General features: G+C 38.3%; 1 protein-coding gene across 1 annotated transcript in view; it reads left to right on the forward strand.

The window, feature by feature from the left end:
• The window catches only part of MYO1E (myosin IE), a 203,884-nt gene that overhangs the window by 97,404 nt on the left and 90,174 nt on the right, over window positions 1-16,306 (forward strand). The window contains exon 4 of the mRNA XM_007165955.3: window positions 1,112-1,206. Within this exon, the coding sequence (XP_007166017.1) occupies window positions 1,112-1,206 (95 nt within the window). The remainder of the gene's footprint in view (window positions 1-1,111; window positions 1,207-16,306) is intronic.

Below are 16,306 nucleotides of genomic sequence, written 5' to 3' on the forward strand. Positions count from 1 at the left end.
GAGCAATCTCTCACCCCTTGTCACTCCACTCTGATCCGCCAGAGCTTGCAGTGAGTGGCAATTTCTGGGCCAGGCCCCTTACACTGTAGTAACTTGTTGTGTAACAGGGCTCAAAGCTGGATTAAGTAAGTCTGCTTTACCTCTGCATTTTACTTACCTTTTCTAATTACTTTCCCATCCTTCATCTCAGTTACCTTGTGAGATGTGTACCATGGACATTATTATCTCCACTCTAGAGATGGGAACCAGAGAAGGGAAAGACAGAGTCTAAATGTCTTCTCTCTATGGATTTGGCTTTCTTTTCACTCTTTTATGGTAGATAGTCTTAAATTTAAGGCGTGTTCTTTCTCCAGCTTTCCACCATATGAAGTATTATTCTTTTTAGTGATTTTTGAGGAAGTGGTGGAAGTGGTGCCAAGAAACTGAAGAAAGCAGGGCTGCAGTCGTCCTGACACAGTGAATTTATTGGTGGATTTATATTTATGCATAGCTAAGATATCCCATGAGACTGAAGCACAAACCCGCTATCTTGGCGTGGTAGGATTTTTTGTTTTTCCATATTGAGATGGGACAGACTGGTCATATCTGTTTGTCTCTTTAAAGAACCACACCTCCTGCCCTCTTCTAATGGAAAGTTTTTAAGTTTTTTCCTTATTTTCATATAGTCTCACTTAATTTCCTGTGGGGTCCCAGGATCTTCAACTTGCCTCTTAGAAAAAAAAAACTATGTAGAAATTCTGAATTAGTACAAGTCAGATCCAGGTTTTTAGTAAGCCCCTCTTAAGACCTGTTGCCCAAATGTCTTCAGAAACACTTAGAAACGGAATGTGGTCTACAGAGGTCTGCTGGGTTGGAGGGGTGTGGTATCGGAGTATCTGAAGACATTGGTTATGTCTGAAGGCTGAATCACACATAGGCCTACAGAAAAGTCCTTCCAAATTCCATCTTCATTGTTTTAGGTGTACCTCCTCATGACCTTAGCAAGTTTATGATTCTTGTATTATGCAACCTTTAAGACTGGAACTATACAGTGGTGTATTCATTTCCAAGGCCAAGAAAAGAAATGTAATGTGTTGCTCTGACCATGGTTTTGTTTTTCTTTCTTTTCCAGGCACAGTATGAAAACCCACCACATATCTATGCTCTTGCAGATAATATGTACAGAAACATGATAATTGACAGAGAGAACCAGTGTGTCATCATCAGGTATGGAAAAGAGCCTTCTTAGGGCCAGGGAACATGAGACCATGCTGTAGTTAGGATTCTGTCAAGGAGCAATGCTTTTGCAGTAGTTGCTCATTCCAGAGGCTGGTTAACGTATCTGAGTAACAAGCAGCCTGTTAGCTTTGCCTTGGTTTGTTTTATGACTCCAATTCATAAAAGGTTCGAGCTTCTGTGAGGTTGCTTTTTATACCCCTGTCACTTAAGGCATTAAGGCCTTAGGGCACATGGTTCTAGCTGGATCTTTCTCTGATTGTCATCAGGCCCTGAAATAAAATCATAAGACACCTCCCCTCCCATTTGATTGTATTGTGGCTTTACTCTGAATTGGAAATCCTTTATGTTACAAGTATAGTAAGCATGTGTCACTATTTTGTCAGCTGGAGTCTTTTTCTCTAGGTCCTTGTTTTTCCTTAATAATTTAATATTGGGTTGGCCAAAGAGTTCGTTTGGGTTTTTCCATAACACAGAAAATCCTGAACGAACTTTTTGGCCAGTCCAATAGTTCGAGTTTGAACATTTTTGGTTTTTTATCATTTGCTTTTAATTTTCTGAGGGCATTACTGGTCAATGCCAGCATTAGGTGTCTGTAACTACATTTCACAGTCCTTGTAACCTGACCTAGCTCTGAGTCTTTACTGGCTTGAAGTGCTTTTACAATATTGTTTACCATTACGAACATTTTCAAACATACAGAAAATGTAAGCGTCTGTATTTCCATCACTTAGAACTTAACAGTTTTTAACATTTTGTCATGTTTGCGTTCATCTTCTTTAGTTAGTTAATTTTTCAGTCCTTCATTTTTCTTTTTTTTTTTTTTTTGGATTTGAACAAATAATTATTTTATTGATAATTCTGAAATATTTCTCCATCAGATTGATAAAACACAAAGTAAATGATAGTACCAAATCTATAGCAAAAACTTTGCCATCAATATACAACTTACTGAGAGTCAGTTCGATTATCATTAACCTATTTTTTTAAAAAATAGTGATTATCCATAAGTCCAGGATTGTAACCACATTTTTTCTACCAATAGTTATTGTCACTTGATTATTTGCCAAGAAAAGCTTCTATGTATGAATTCTTCAAGTCTTTATCTCAATAGCATTTCCCAAATTGGCAATTAATTACAACAGAACTATGTACCCAACTGCAATGAACAACTGCACTCTAGGCTAGCCACACTAGTCCTTCATTTTTCAAAAATGAAAATTAAAGAAAAACATGAAATTAGAGAATTATAATAAGCACCTGTGTATCTATCATCCAGCTTGTACAACTATTAATATGTGGCCAATCCTGTTTCACCTAGTCCTCCCACCCTGCCCCACTTGATTATTTAAAGCAAATCCTAGGGAGAAAGTCATTTCATTTATCAATAATTTAGTGTGTACCTCTAAAATATCATTCTTATCACACCTGAAAAAAAAGAATAATTCTTTCAATGTCATCTAATATTATCAGTGTTCCAGTTCCATGACTGTCTTATAAATTCTTTTCAACAGTTGATTCATTTTTATTTAGGTTCCAAAGGCTCACACTTTGTCCTGGTTGTGTCTCTCTCAAGTCTGTCATTAACACTTCTCTCTTGTTCTTTTTGTTTTCTTGGTATTTATTTGTTAAAGAAAAAGGTTTGTCCTGCAGAATTTTCTGTAGTCTGGTGTTACCTAATTGTATACCGTGACTGTGCACTGTCCTCTCTATTCCTGTAAATTGACAGATCTAACAGCTTGATCAGGTTCAGGTTCAATTATTTGGCAAAAAAATGCTCCATCATTGATGCTGTGCACTTAATGCCTGTTGGTCTGTCTTCGTGTGATGTTCAGATTTCCAGTGGATCGATCCATTATAAATTCTCATTTCACAATCATCATTTAATTGAGGGTTGAAAAAGAATCATTTTCTAATTCTATTATTCCTCCTACATTAATTTATTAGTTGGGATTTTTATTTGTTTACCATAAAATACAATCTATATGGGAAAATTAGATTAAAAAGCTTGATTTGTTGTCTTTATTTACTAATTTTTCAAGCAATGAGTTGATGCCCTAGCAGCAAAGTAAAATGTTTTTGTTTTCAATATCATTCTACATTGGTAGATTTTAAATACCTTACCTGTTGAACAACATTGCAGTTTTCGTTTAGGCTCAAATAGTCCTACCTTTGGCCAGTGAGAGCCCTTTGTATTGGCTTCTTTGTCCCTTTGACATGACTCCAGTAGTGTTGGATAGTTTCCTTATTTAAGATGTTCCAGGCTCGAGCCGAGGAGTGGGGCAGGGCAGCCAGGAGGGAGTAAGAGAGCCTGGATGGAGGATGGGTCAAAGGTCAGGGCCTTTTCCTGGCTGCCATGGCAAAGATCCCTACCTGAACACTGCAAGTGACTTTTACACTGGGATATAGAAATATCTACAGGACTGAGACTGAACCTGCTAAAGCTGTCTCAGGGCATTGATGAAGTGTGTTGTTCAAAGGAGGTTTGCCATTGGGAAATGTGCCCAAAGAAAAGTAAATAAATGAAGCTTTAGATAAGGAATTGATGAAATAAATCTACGAAGAAGCCTTATTAAACCCTTTCATATCTTATATATGGAATATACAAGACTTATAAAGAAATATGTTCCTATAAAGTAGGGATAAGGAAATCAGGCTAAAAAACACATAACTCCATTTCTAGGTACAGATGGTACCTGTATGTGATTGTGATAGGAATGGGCAATGCAGATATGTTAATGACTTTTAAATTATCTAAAAATATCAAGTTCAAAATTTGTTCAAAAATCAAAAAACAAAACTAAAAGGTGAATAGTACAGTATAAAAAGTAGAGAAACAGGAGGACCTTCAAGATGGCAGAGAAGTAAGATGTCTGTATTTGTGGGGAGGAAGGAGATCACCTTCCTCCCCACAAATACATCAAAAATACATCTACATGTGGAACAACTCCTACAGAACACCTGCTGAATGCTGGCAGAAGACCTCAGACTTCCCAAAAGCCGTGTGGCTAACAGGGTCTTGGTGCTCCGGCTGGGTGTCAGGACTGACCCTCTGAGGTGGGAGAGCCGAGTTCAGGACATCAGTCCTCCAGAGACCTCCCGGCCCCTTGTAATATCAATCGGCGAGAGCTCTCCCAGAGATCTCCGTCTCAATGCTAAGACCCAGCTCCACTCAACAACCAGCAAGCTCCAGTGCTGGACACCCCATGTCAAACAACTAGCAAGACAGGAACACAACCCCACGCATTAGCAGAGAGGCTGCCTAAAATCATAATAAGTTCACAGACACCCCAAAATACACCACCGGATGCAGTCCTGCCCACCAGAAAGACAAGATCCAGCCTCATCCACCAGAATACAGGCACCAGTCCCCTCCACCAGGAAGCCTACACAACCCACTAAACCAACCTTACCCACTGGGAGAAGACACCAAAACCAAAGGGAACTACAAACCTGCAGCCTGCAAAAAGGAGACCTCAAACACAGTAAGTTAAGCAAAATGAGAAGACAGAGAAACACACAGCAGATGAAGGAGCAAGGTAAAAACCCACCAGACCAAACAAATGAAGAGGAAATAGGCAGTGTACCTGAAAAAGAATTCAGAGTAATGATAGTAACAATGATCCAAAATCTTGGAAAGGGAATGGAGAAAACACAAGAAACGTTTAACAAGGACCTAGAAGAACTAAAGAGCAAACAAACAATGATGAACAACACAATAAATGAAATTAAAAATTCTCTAGAAGGAATCAATGGCAGAATAACTGAGACAGAAGAACAGATAAGTGACCTGGAAGATAAAATAGTGGAAATAACTACCACAGAGCAGAATAAAGAAAAAAGAATGAAAAGAATTGAGGACAATCTCAGAGACCTCTGGGACAACATTAAATGCACCAACATTCTAATTATAGGGGTCCCAGAAGAAGACAAGAAAAAGAAAGGGACTGAGAAAATATTTGAAGAGATTATAGTTGAAAACTTCCCTAATATGGGAAAGGAAATAGTTAATCAAGTTCAGGAAGCACAGAGAGTCCCATACAGGATAAATCCAAGGAGAATCACGCCAAGACACATATTAATCAAACTATCAAAAATTAAATACAAAGAAAAATATTAAAAGTAGCAAGGGAGAAGCAACAAATAACATACAAGGGAATCTCCATACGGTTAACAGCTGATTTCTCAGCAGAAACTCTGCAAGCCAGAAGGGAGTGGCAGGACATATTTAAAGTTATGAAAGGGAAAAACCTACAACCAAGATTACTCTACCCAGCAAGGATCTCATTCAGATTCGACGGAGAAATTAAAACCTCTACAGACAAGCAAAAGCTAAGAGAATTCGGCACCACCAAACCAGCTTTACAACAAATGCTAAAGGAAGTTCTCTAGGCAGGAAACACAAGAGAAGGAAAAGACCTACAATAACAAACCCCAAACAATTAAGAAAATGGTAATAGGAACATACATATCGATAACTACCTTAAATGTAAATGGATTAAATGCTCCAACCAAAAGACATAGACTGGCTGAATGGATACAAAAACAAGACCCGTATATATGCTGTCTACAAGAGACCCACTTCAGACCCAGGGACACATACAGACTGAAAGTGAGGGAATGGAAAAAGATATTCCATGCAAATGGAAATCAGAGGAAAGCTGGAGTAGCAATTCTCATATCAGACAAAATAGACTTTAAAATAAAGACTATTACAAGAGACAAGGAAGGACATTACATAATGATCAAGGGATCAATGCAAGAAGAAGATATAACAATTGTAAATATTTATGCACCCAACATAGGAGCACCTCAGTACATAAGGCAAATGCTAACAGCCATAAGAGGGGAAATTGAGAGTAACATCATAATAGTAGGGGACTTGAACACCCCACTTTCACCAATGGACAGATCATCCAAAATGAAAATAAATAAGGAAACACAAGCTTTAAATGACATTAAACAAGAGGGACTTAATTGATATTTATAGGTCATTCCATCCAAACACAACAGAATACACTTTCACCTCAAGTGCTCATGGAACATTCTCCAGGATAGATCATATCTTGGGTCACAAATTAAGCCTTGGTAAATTTAAGAAAATTGAAATTGTATCAAGTATCTTTTCTTACTACAACGCTATCAGACTAGATATCAATTACTGGGAAAAAACTGTAAAAAATACAAACACATGGAAGCTAAACAATACACTACTAAATAACCAAGAGATCACTGAGGAAATCTAAAAATACCTAGAAACAAATGACAATGAAAACACGACAACCCAAAACCTATGGGATGCAGCAAAAGCAGTTCTAAGAGGGAAGTTTATAGCAATACAGTCCTACCTCAAGAAACAAGAAACATCTCAAATAAACAACCTGACCTTACACCTAAAGCAATTAGAGAAATAAGAACAAAAAAACCCCAAAGTTAGCAGAAGGAAAGAAATCATAGAGATCAGATCAGAAATAAATGAAAAAGAAATGAAGGAAACAATAGCAAAGATCAATAAAACTAAAAGCTGGTTCTTTGAGAAGATAAACAAAATTGATAAACCATTAGCCAGACTCATCAAGGAAAAAAGGGAGAAGACTCAATAGAATTAGAAATGAAAAAGGAAGTAACAACTGACACTGCAGAAATACAAAGGATCATGAATGATTACTTACAAGCAACTATATGCCAATAAAATGGACAACCTGGAAGAAATGGATAAGTTCTTAGAAAAGCACAACCTTCTGAGACTGAACCGGGAAGAAATAGAAACTATAAACAGACCAATCACAAGTAATGAAATTGAAACTGTGATTAAAAATCTTCCAATAAACAAAAGCCCAGGACCAGATGGTTTCACAGACAAATTCTAACATTTAGATAAGTGCTAATACCTACCCTTCTCAAACTCTTCCAAAATATAGCGGAGGGAGGAACACTCCCAAACTCATCCTACAAGGCCACCATCACCCTGATACCAAAACCAGACAAAGATGTCCCCCAAAAAGAAAACTACAGGCCAATATCACTGATAAACATAGATGCAAAAATCCTCAACAAAATACTAGCAAACAGAATCCAACAACACATTAAAAGGATCACACATCATGATCAAGTGGGGTTTATCCCAGGAATGCAAGGATTCTTCAATATATGCAAATCAATCGATGTGATACACCATATTAAGAAATTGAAGGAAAAAACCCATATGATCATCTCAATAGATGCAGAGAAAGCTTTCGACAAAATTCAACACCGATTTATGATAAAAACCCTCCAGAAAGTAGGCATAGAGGGAACTTACCTCAACATAATAAAGGACATATATGACAAACCCACAGCCAATATCATTCTCAGTGGTGAAAAACGGAAACCATTTCCACAAAGGTCAGGAGCAAGACAAGGTTGTCCACTCTCACCACTATTATTCAACATAGTTTTGGAAGTTTTAGCTACAGCAATCAGAGAAGAAAAAGAAAGAAAAGGAGTCCATATCGGAAAAGAAGAAGTAAAAGTGTCACTGTTTGCAGATGACATGGTGGTATATATAGAGAATCCTAAAGATGCCACCAGAAAACTACTAGAGCTAATCAATGAATTTGGTAAAGTAACAGGATACAAAATTAATGCACAAAAATTTCTTGCATTCCTATACACTAATGATGAAAAATCTGAAAGAGAAATTAAGGAAACACTCCCATTTACCATTGCAACAAAAAGAATAAAATACCTAGGAATAAACCTACCTAAGGAGACAAAAGACCTATATGCAGAAAACTATAAGACACTGATGAAAGAAATTAAAGATGATACAAATAGATGGAGAGATATACCATGTTCTTGGATTGGAAGAATCAACATTGTGAAAATGACTCTACTACCCAAAGCAATCTACAGATTCAGTACAATCCCTATCAAACCACCAATGGTATTTTTCACAGAACTAGAACAAAAAATTTCACAATCTGTATGGAAACACAAAAGACCCCAAATAGTCAAAACAATGTTGAGAAAAAAAAACGAAGCTGGAGGAATCAGGCTCCCTGAGTTCAGACTATACTACAAAGCTACAGTAATCAAGACAGTATGGTACTGGCACAAAAACAGAAATATAGGTCAGTGGAACAGGATAGAAAGCCCAGAGATAAATCTACGCACATATGGTCACCTTATCTTTAATAAAGTAGGCAAGAATATACAGTGGAGGAAAGACAGCCTCTTCAATTAAGTGGTGCTAGGAAAACTGGGCAGGTACATGTAAAATAATGAAATTAGAACACTCCCTAACACCATACACAAAAATAAACTCAAAATGGATTAAAGACCTAAATGTAAGGCCAGACACTATAAATCTCTTAGAGGAAAACATAGGCAGAACACTCTTAACATAAATCAAAGCAAGATCCTTTTTGACCCAACTCCTAGAGAAATGGAAATAAAAACAAAAATAAATAAATGGGACCTAGTGAAACTTAAAAGCTTTGCACAGCAAAAGAAACCATAAGCAAGATGAAAAGACACCTCTCAGAATTGGGGAAAATATTTGCAAACAAAGCAGCTGACAAAGGATTAATCTCCAAAATATGCAAGCAGCTCATGCAGCTCAGTATGAAAAAAACAAACAACCCAATCCAAAAATGGGCAGAAGACCTAAATAGACATTTCTCCAAAGAAGATGTACAGATTGCCAACAAACACATGAAAGGATGCTCAACATCACTAACCATTAGAGAAATACAAATCAAAACTACAATGAAGTATCACCTCACAGCAGTCAGAACGGCCATCATCAAAAAATCTAGAAACAGTAAATGCTAGAGAGGGTGTGGAGAAAAGGGAACCCTGTTGCACTGTTGGGGGGAATGTAACTGATACAGCCACTATGGAGAACAGTGTGGAGGTTCCTTAAAAAACTAAAAGTAGAACTACCACATGACCCAGCAATCCCACTACTGGGCATATACCCTGAGAAAACCATAATTCAAAAAGAATCATGTACCACAATGTTCATTGCAGCTCTGTTTACAATAGCCAGGACATGGAAGCAACTTAAGTGTCCATCGACAGATGAATGGATAAAGAAGATGTGGCACATGTATACAATGGAATATTACTCAGCCATTAAAAGAAATGAAATTGAGTTATTTGTAGTGAGGTGGATGGACCTAGAGACTGTCATACAGAGTGAAGTAAGTCAGAAAGGGAAAAACAAATACTGTATGTTAACACATATATATGGAATCTAAAAAATAAAATGAAATGGTTCTTAAGATCCTAGGGGCAGGACAGGAATAAGGGCACATGTAGAGAATGGACTTGAGGACACGGGGAGGGGGAAGGGTAAGCTGGGACAAAGTGAGAGAGTGGCATGGACATATATACACTACCAAATGTAAAATAGATAGGTAGTGGGAAGCAGCCGCATAGCACAGCGCGATCAGCTTGGTGCTTTGTTGACCACCTAGATGGGTGGGATAGGGTGGGTGGGAGGGAGACACAAGAGTGAGGGGATATGGGTACATATGTATACATAGAGCTGACTCACTCTACATATACATGTATATGTATAGCTGACTCAGTTTGTTATATAGCAGAAACACACCACTGTAAAGCAATTATACTCTAATAAAGATGATAAAAAAAAAAAAAGATGTTCCAGGCTCATCTTGTACTTTTTCTGCCAAGCCCTGGAATCAGCCATTTCATCAAAAAGCCCTGGTTCATTTTAATGGGAAATAGTATTTAGAGACCATCAATCTAGTCACTAAGAGTGCTCACTGCTGTCTGTTAACAGTGCTTCTTATTCTTTTCAGAGGACAAAGGCAAGGAATATGAACTTTTTAAGAAAAAAATGAAACATGAGTTCATACTGATAATGTCCAGTTCATTTTTTTTTTTTTTTGTAATTTTCTCGCCACGCAGCATGCGGTATCTTGGTTCCCAGACCAGGGATTGAACCTGTGCCCCCTGCAGTGGAATTGCAGAGTCTTAACCACTGGACTGCCAGGGAAATCCCCCAGTTCATTTTTAAGATTATAGTGTTTTTACTTCTTTGGTTTTTATATTTGTGTCCCATTTTTCTTACGTTGAAAACCTCGATTTCTGATGACATTATTACAGTTACTTGCTCTATACTGTGTAGGTGCATAAAACTATAAATAAATAAGTATACTTATAAATAAATAATATATATTATATAGTAAATAATGGGATAAAGCAAATAAAGTAATTCTGTTAATGCTTGAAGATAACAATACCAACATTATTCGTAGCAATACTGAATTCACTTTAAATTTTTTTGTTGTTCTTTTTGGTTCTTAGGATGTACAGTCAAAATATTGGGTTTTAAAAGTCCCTTAAAATAGTTCTTTTCTGTGTCGTTAACATGCCAACTTGAACTACAGTTACATTTATTTATTTCATTTTGGATTTTAGGAGTTTAAGTTTTTTTAATTTTAATTTTGTTATATAATTGTGTAAATCATTACAGGGCTCCAAAGTCAAAACTATAAAACAAAAACACTGAAGCGTTTCAAGATATAGACTTCATGACATCTTACCTCTAAATGTTTCTCTATGCATGTCTAGAAAATAACATTTTCTAACTTAGCCCCAATACCATTATCACAACTAAATAATTAATACTAACTTAATATCATCTAAAGATAAGCAGTCTATATGTAAATTTCTGTGATTGTGGCAAACATGTCCTTTCTTGACAGTTTATGTAAATCAAGGAACACTGGCTGCATTTGGTTATGAGTCATTTTTTTAATCCTACCACAGTTCCCCTCTCCCATTTTTTTTTTTTTTTCCGTTGACTTGGTCAAGAGACCAACCCACTTTTACTATAGACACCTTTTAGATTGGTCCAGTTGCTTCCTCATGGTCTCATTACTCTAATTCCTTCAATTTTCTGTAAATTGGAAGTTAGAGCTAAATATTTAATTAGCTGCAGGTGAAGCCCTTTGGAAGGAACATTGGGTGTTGATGAGTTTGGTTGCTGAATTGGAAATGCTTCCGTTTGACCCCAAGTGGAGGTCACTGGCCAATAGAGAGGTGATAGGTGTTTTCTTGACTTGAATTAAATGAGAGAGGATAGGATGAGTTTTCTAACATATTCCCTTGCCCTTTTTCCTTCCTCCCAGGCCCCTAGTGAGATGAGAAGGAAGGGAATGGTCTTGTTGCATGAGCTTCTCCAGTTTGGAGCTACTTCTGTTTTTCGTAGCCCACCTCTTTCCCTCTCTTGGATCCCCTCAATCTGTCCTGCAGGGTACACTTGCCCTGAAGCAGGACACATGCCCACTTCTAGGATCCTTCTTTCCAGTGTTCAGGTGGCAAAGACTTGAAGGCCCTGCTCCAGGGATTTCTATTGCAGTGTCTGTGCTTTAATATAGGAGATGGTGGAACAGGGAGCTGCTTTGACTTGTGACACTAACCACCCCAAGTCAAGCCAAACTTCACACGTGAAAGGCACAGTCCTCCACAAGACACCAGCTGCAAGTTCCGGGGTTCCCACCAACCCCTCAATTTCAGTAATTTACTGGAATGACTCACAAACCTCATGAAAGCGCTGTGCCTATGGTTACAGTTTTATTAGAGCAAAAGGATACAAAGCAGAACCAGAAAAAAGTAGAGACACAAGGGCAAGGTCTGGGAGAGGTCCACGTGTGATGCTTCTGGGCATTCTCTCCCCGTGGAGTCATGGATGGTGTTTCCTCCTTCCAATCGTGGTGTGGGAGTTGACAGTATTGCCAACTAGGAAGTTCACCCAAGCCTTTGCTGTCCGGAGGTTTTATTTGGGCTCAGTCACATACTGCCTGCATGACTGACCAGTAGTCTCCAGCTCTCCTGAAGATTTGGGCCAATATCTGTAGCCTCCATTTTCTCCATGGGTCAGAACTTAGACACGGCTTTCCAAAGCTCTTAATCATAAATCACTGGCCAGTTCCCAAAGACCCCAGACAAATTTCTTTACTACCCAAGAGCTGTGCTTCATCTGCTTTGAGAAAGTAGATTTGCTATCTCTGCTGTGCTGTGGTTTACTCTCACCAGCTCTGTGATCCTGGGCAGCAAACCTAACACTCATCTGGGCCTCGATGTCTTCACTTATGAGTGAACTGATTGACCAGATGACCTCTGAGGTCTCTCCTGGTTTGGGGGTTTTGGAACTCTTCCAAATAATGCTTGAGGGAAGGGAAGGCAGGGAAATGCTGTTCTGGGTAGAGAAGCCCAAGTTTGCAGCTACTGACATGGGAGAGCTGGGTGCTCATTCAGCTAGGGCTGAGTCCAGTGCTGCCTACCTGAATGCACTTGTGAACAGAAAACAAACAAAACCAGTTTTCCTGGGGGCTGGAAGAAAAGTCTGCTCCTTGTGCAAAGGGCTTCTGCCGTAGCTGAAGAGACTAGGAATTTTTAGTATCCTTTAATTAGGAAATTAAAAATTAATGATGATCTAATCTCTCTGGTGTTCTTTTAGACTTTCACCTTCTGATTTCCCTGGTATATGACCTTACCTACATGATGAAATGCATACCCTTTATTTTTTATTTATCTATTTTTAATTTTAAAATAAATTATTAAATTTATTTTTGTATCTGATTTGTTAAACATTTTATTAATAATATATGTATATAAATATTTTTTGTTTAAAGCATTTGGCTTTAGAGAGAAATATATTTGGGATTTCCATGACAATACATATTTTATGCATTTTAAATCATGCTATAGAAGAAACTGAAATGAAGGTCAAATACATTTAAAGAAGTTTTTTAAAAGAAAATTATATTAATGTGATAAAAAAAGTTTTATGATTTTTTTAAATTGAAGTATGATTGACCTACAGCACTATGTTAGATCTAGATGCACAACATAGTGATTTGATATAGCTGTACATTACAAAGGGATGACCAGGAAATGCGTATGCTTGGATGGGATAATGCAGCACATAGAAGCAATGTTATCAGTTCCCTCCCAATCTCATGTTTTCTGAAGAGGTGGATACGGTGACAGGATGGGCTGGCAGCTGATTATTTCTGGATAGAAATCAGTGTAACAAATTGAATTTAAAAAGAAAGAAATCAAGGAAGAAGACAAGCTGCTTTCTCAAGTGCAGACCTCCATCCAAGCCTTGGCCCTGAGTTTGTTTTTTTAATTGAAGTATAGCTGATGTATGGTGATATGCACAGGTGTATAATATAGTGATTCACACTTTTTAAAGTTTATACTCCCTTTATAGTTACTATAAAATATTGGCTATATTCCCTGTGTTGTACCATATATCCTTGTAGCTTACTTTATACATATTAGTTTGTACTCCTTAATCTCCCACCACTATCTTGCCCCTCCCCACCTCCCACTGATAACCACTAGTTTGTTCTCTGTCTGTGAGTCTGTTTCTTTTTTGTTAACATTCACTAGTTTGTTGTATTTATTAGAGTCCACATATAAGTGATGTCATACAGTATTTGTCTTTCTCTGACTTATATCACTTAGCATAATGCCCTCCAAGTCCATCCATGCTGCTGCAAAGGCAAAATTTCTTTTTTTTTTATGGCTGAAGAATATTGCATTGTGTATATATACTACATCTTCTTTATCCATTCATCTGTTGATGGACACTTAGGTTGCTTCTGTGTCTTGGCAATTGTAAGTAATATAATTTTAAAATTATATGAACACTGTATGAACTGCAATGAACATTGGAGTACATGTGTCTTTTCCAATTGGTGTTTTTGTTTTTTTCGGATATATACCCAAGAGTGGAATTGCTGGGTCATTCTATTCGAGTAGTTCTATTTTTAGTTTTTTGAAAAATCTCCATACTTTTTTCCACAATGGTTGCACCAATCTATATTCCCACCAGCAGTGTATGAGGGTTCCCTTTTCTCCACATCCTCGCCAACATTTGTTAGTTGTGTTCTTTTCAATGATGGCCATTCTGACGTGTGTGAGGTGATATCTCATTGTGGTTTTGATTTGCATTTCCCTGATAATTAGTGATGTTGAGCATCTTTTCATGTGCCTGTTGGCCACCTGCATTTCCTCTTTGGAAAAATGTTCAGTTCTTCTGCCCATTTTTTTATCAGGTTGTTTATTTCTTTGATGTTGAATTCTATGAGCTGTTTATATATGTTGGATATTAACACTTTATTGGTCATTTCATTTGCAAATATTTTCTCCCATTCAGTAGGTTGTCTTTTTGTTTTGTCAGCGGTTTCCTTTGCTATGCAAAAGCTCTTAAGCTTAATTAGATCCCATTTGTTTATTTTTGCTTTTCTTTCCTTTGGTTTAGGAGACGGATCCAAAAAATATTGCTGCGATTTATGTCAGAGGGTGTTCTGCCTATGTTTTCCTCTAGGAGTTTTATAGTATCTGGTCTTACATTTAGGTCTTTAATCCATTTTGAGTTTGTTTTTGTGTATGGTGTTAGGGAGTGTTCTAGTTTCATCCTTTTACATGTAGCTGTCCAGTTTTCCCAGCACCACTTATTGAAGAGGCTGTCCTTTCTCCGTTGTATATTCTTGCCTCCTTTGTTGTTGATCAGTTGTTGGTCCTGAGTTTTGCAAACATGTACAGACTTGATTTGTCAAAATAGCTGGAGTTGAGCAGCCTCAGGTTGACTGACTGGCCAACCGGACTCACAGGTGAGTGTGAAGTAGACCCCAGTTCATGATTTTATAAGGAGAATTCTGCCTGTGCTGGACTGCTCTGTTGATTATTTCCCTGGAACACAGTCCATGAGGGTTGCTGGATTACCATTAGAGGGTTGGATTCCGAGCCGAGGGATGATCACAGTGGCTAGTGTCGTCGTGTCATGGCCCCCACTTTTATCTGGAGGCAGTAGTCTGCTCCTCAGTAGTCTGTTTACTTGGGGAAAACCCATCGTGTCTGCTGTTGATTTTTCCTGTCCTGGCTCCGTGTAGGCAATCCCCTTTGTATTAACCTACCCTTTGTCCTGTCAGCCCCTACCATCCCGTAGGTTAAGTTCTATCAGGAATAAACAGCCAGGATTTGCCTTAATGTTTCCCGAGTCTTCCTCAAGAGCTCACTGGCAGACAGGTCAGGGAGAGTGGCTCCTGTTGATGCTGATTTCATCCACTGTGCCTTACGTTCACTAATTTAACTTTCCAGGGATAAATATCTCCCATTCCTGAATTGCCCTGTTCGCTCAGTGCCTAGAAAGACATCTAGGCTACCCTTCTCAAAATTCTCTTTCAACTGATTTATGGTGGGCCCAGGGCATCCAATATCTTTTTTCAAGCCCCCCAATTGATTCTAGTTGAGCACCAAGACTAAGCCTCCTGAAATCCTCATTCCCAGGCTGGGTGATCTGCAGTTAAACGTTCAGGCCATGGTGATGTCTTGCAGGTCTCTGAGCAGAGGCACTATACCACGGAAGGCTGGTTCACAAAAACGAGTCTATGGGTAGAAAAGTGATGGGATCTTGAGCAAATACAGATATGTAGTGAGGTTATGAGGGCCTGACCTGAGTTGGAAAGGCAAAGAGGAAACTGATGTGTGACATTCCATAAGCCTCTGAAGGAATTAAAGGAATAGGAGGTGAATGTGGACTCCAGGCAGTGCCAAGAGAAAAACACAACAGCTGTAGCTACATTAGTATCATTGACAATGATGAGCACCTGAAGACACAGGTATCCACCTATGAGCCCAGTAAATGAGCAACCCAAATCTGCTTAACTCAGTAGTTTTCTGTGCTCCAGAATCCAGAATTTGGATTTGTGTTTTAGAATTGCATATGCGGTACCTTTGGACCTATCAGAGACATCTATGCAAATTTACTGAATAAAATAATCATGGTGTGGTAAGAGGGGAAGGAGAAACGGCAAGTTTTTCTCATATTCTCTACCATCTCTGTATCACCAGACCAGACCTTGGCACTGTGGCCAGAGGCATTTCTGCAGCCCTTGCCAACTGACCTCTGTAAAGACTTACAGGGTCTTAGAGAACATTTATGTGGCAGTTTTATTGCTGCCATCAAAAGTGAATTCCACTTTTGGCCTGCATCAGTTCTTGCTGTCCTAGCGCGTTTAAGAAAACGTGATGTTGATTTGAGAGCATCACATTTGATCCA

The sequence above is a fragment of the Balaenoptera acutorostrata genome, chromosome 3 (assembly GCF_949987535.1).
Source record: "Balaenoptera acutorostrata chromosome 3, mBalAcu1.1, whole genome shotgun sequence".
Classification (NCBI taxonomy): domain Eukaryota; kingdom Metazoa; phylum Chordata; class Mammalia; order Artiodactyla; family Balaenopteridae; genus Balaenoptera; species Balaenoptera acutorostrata.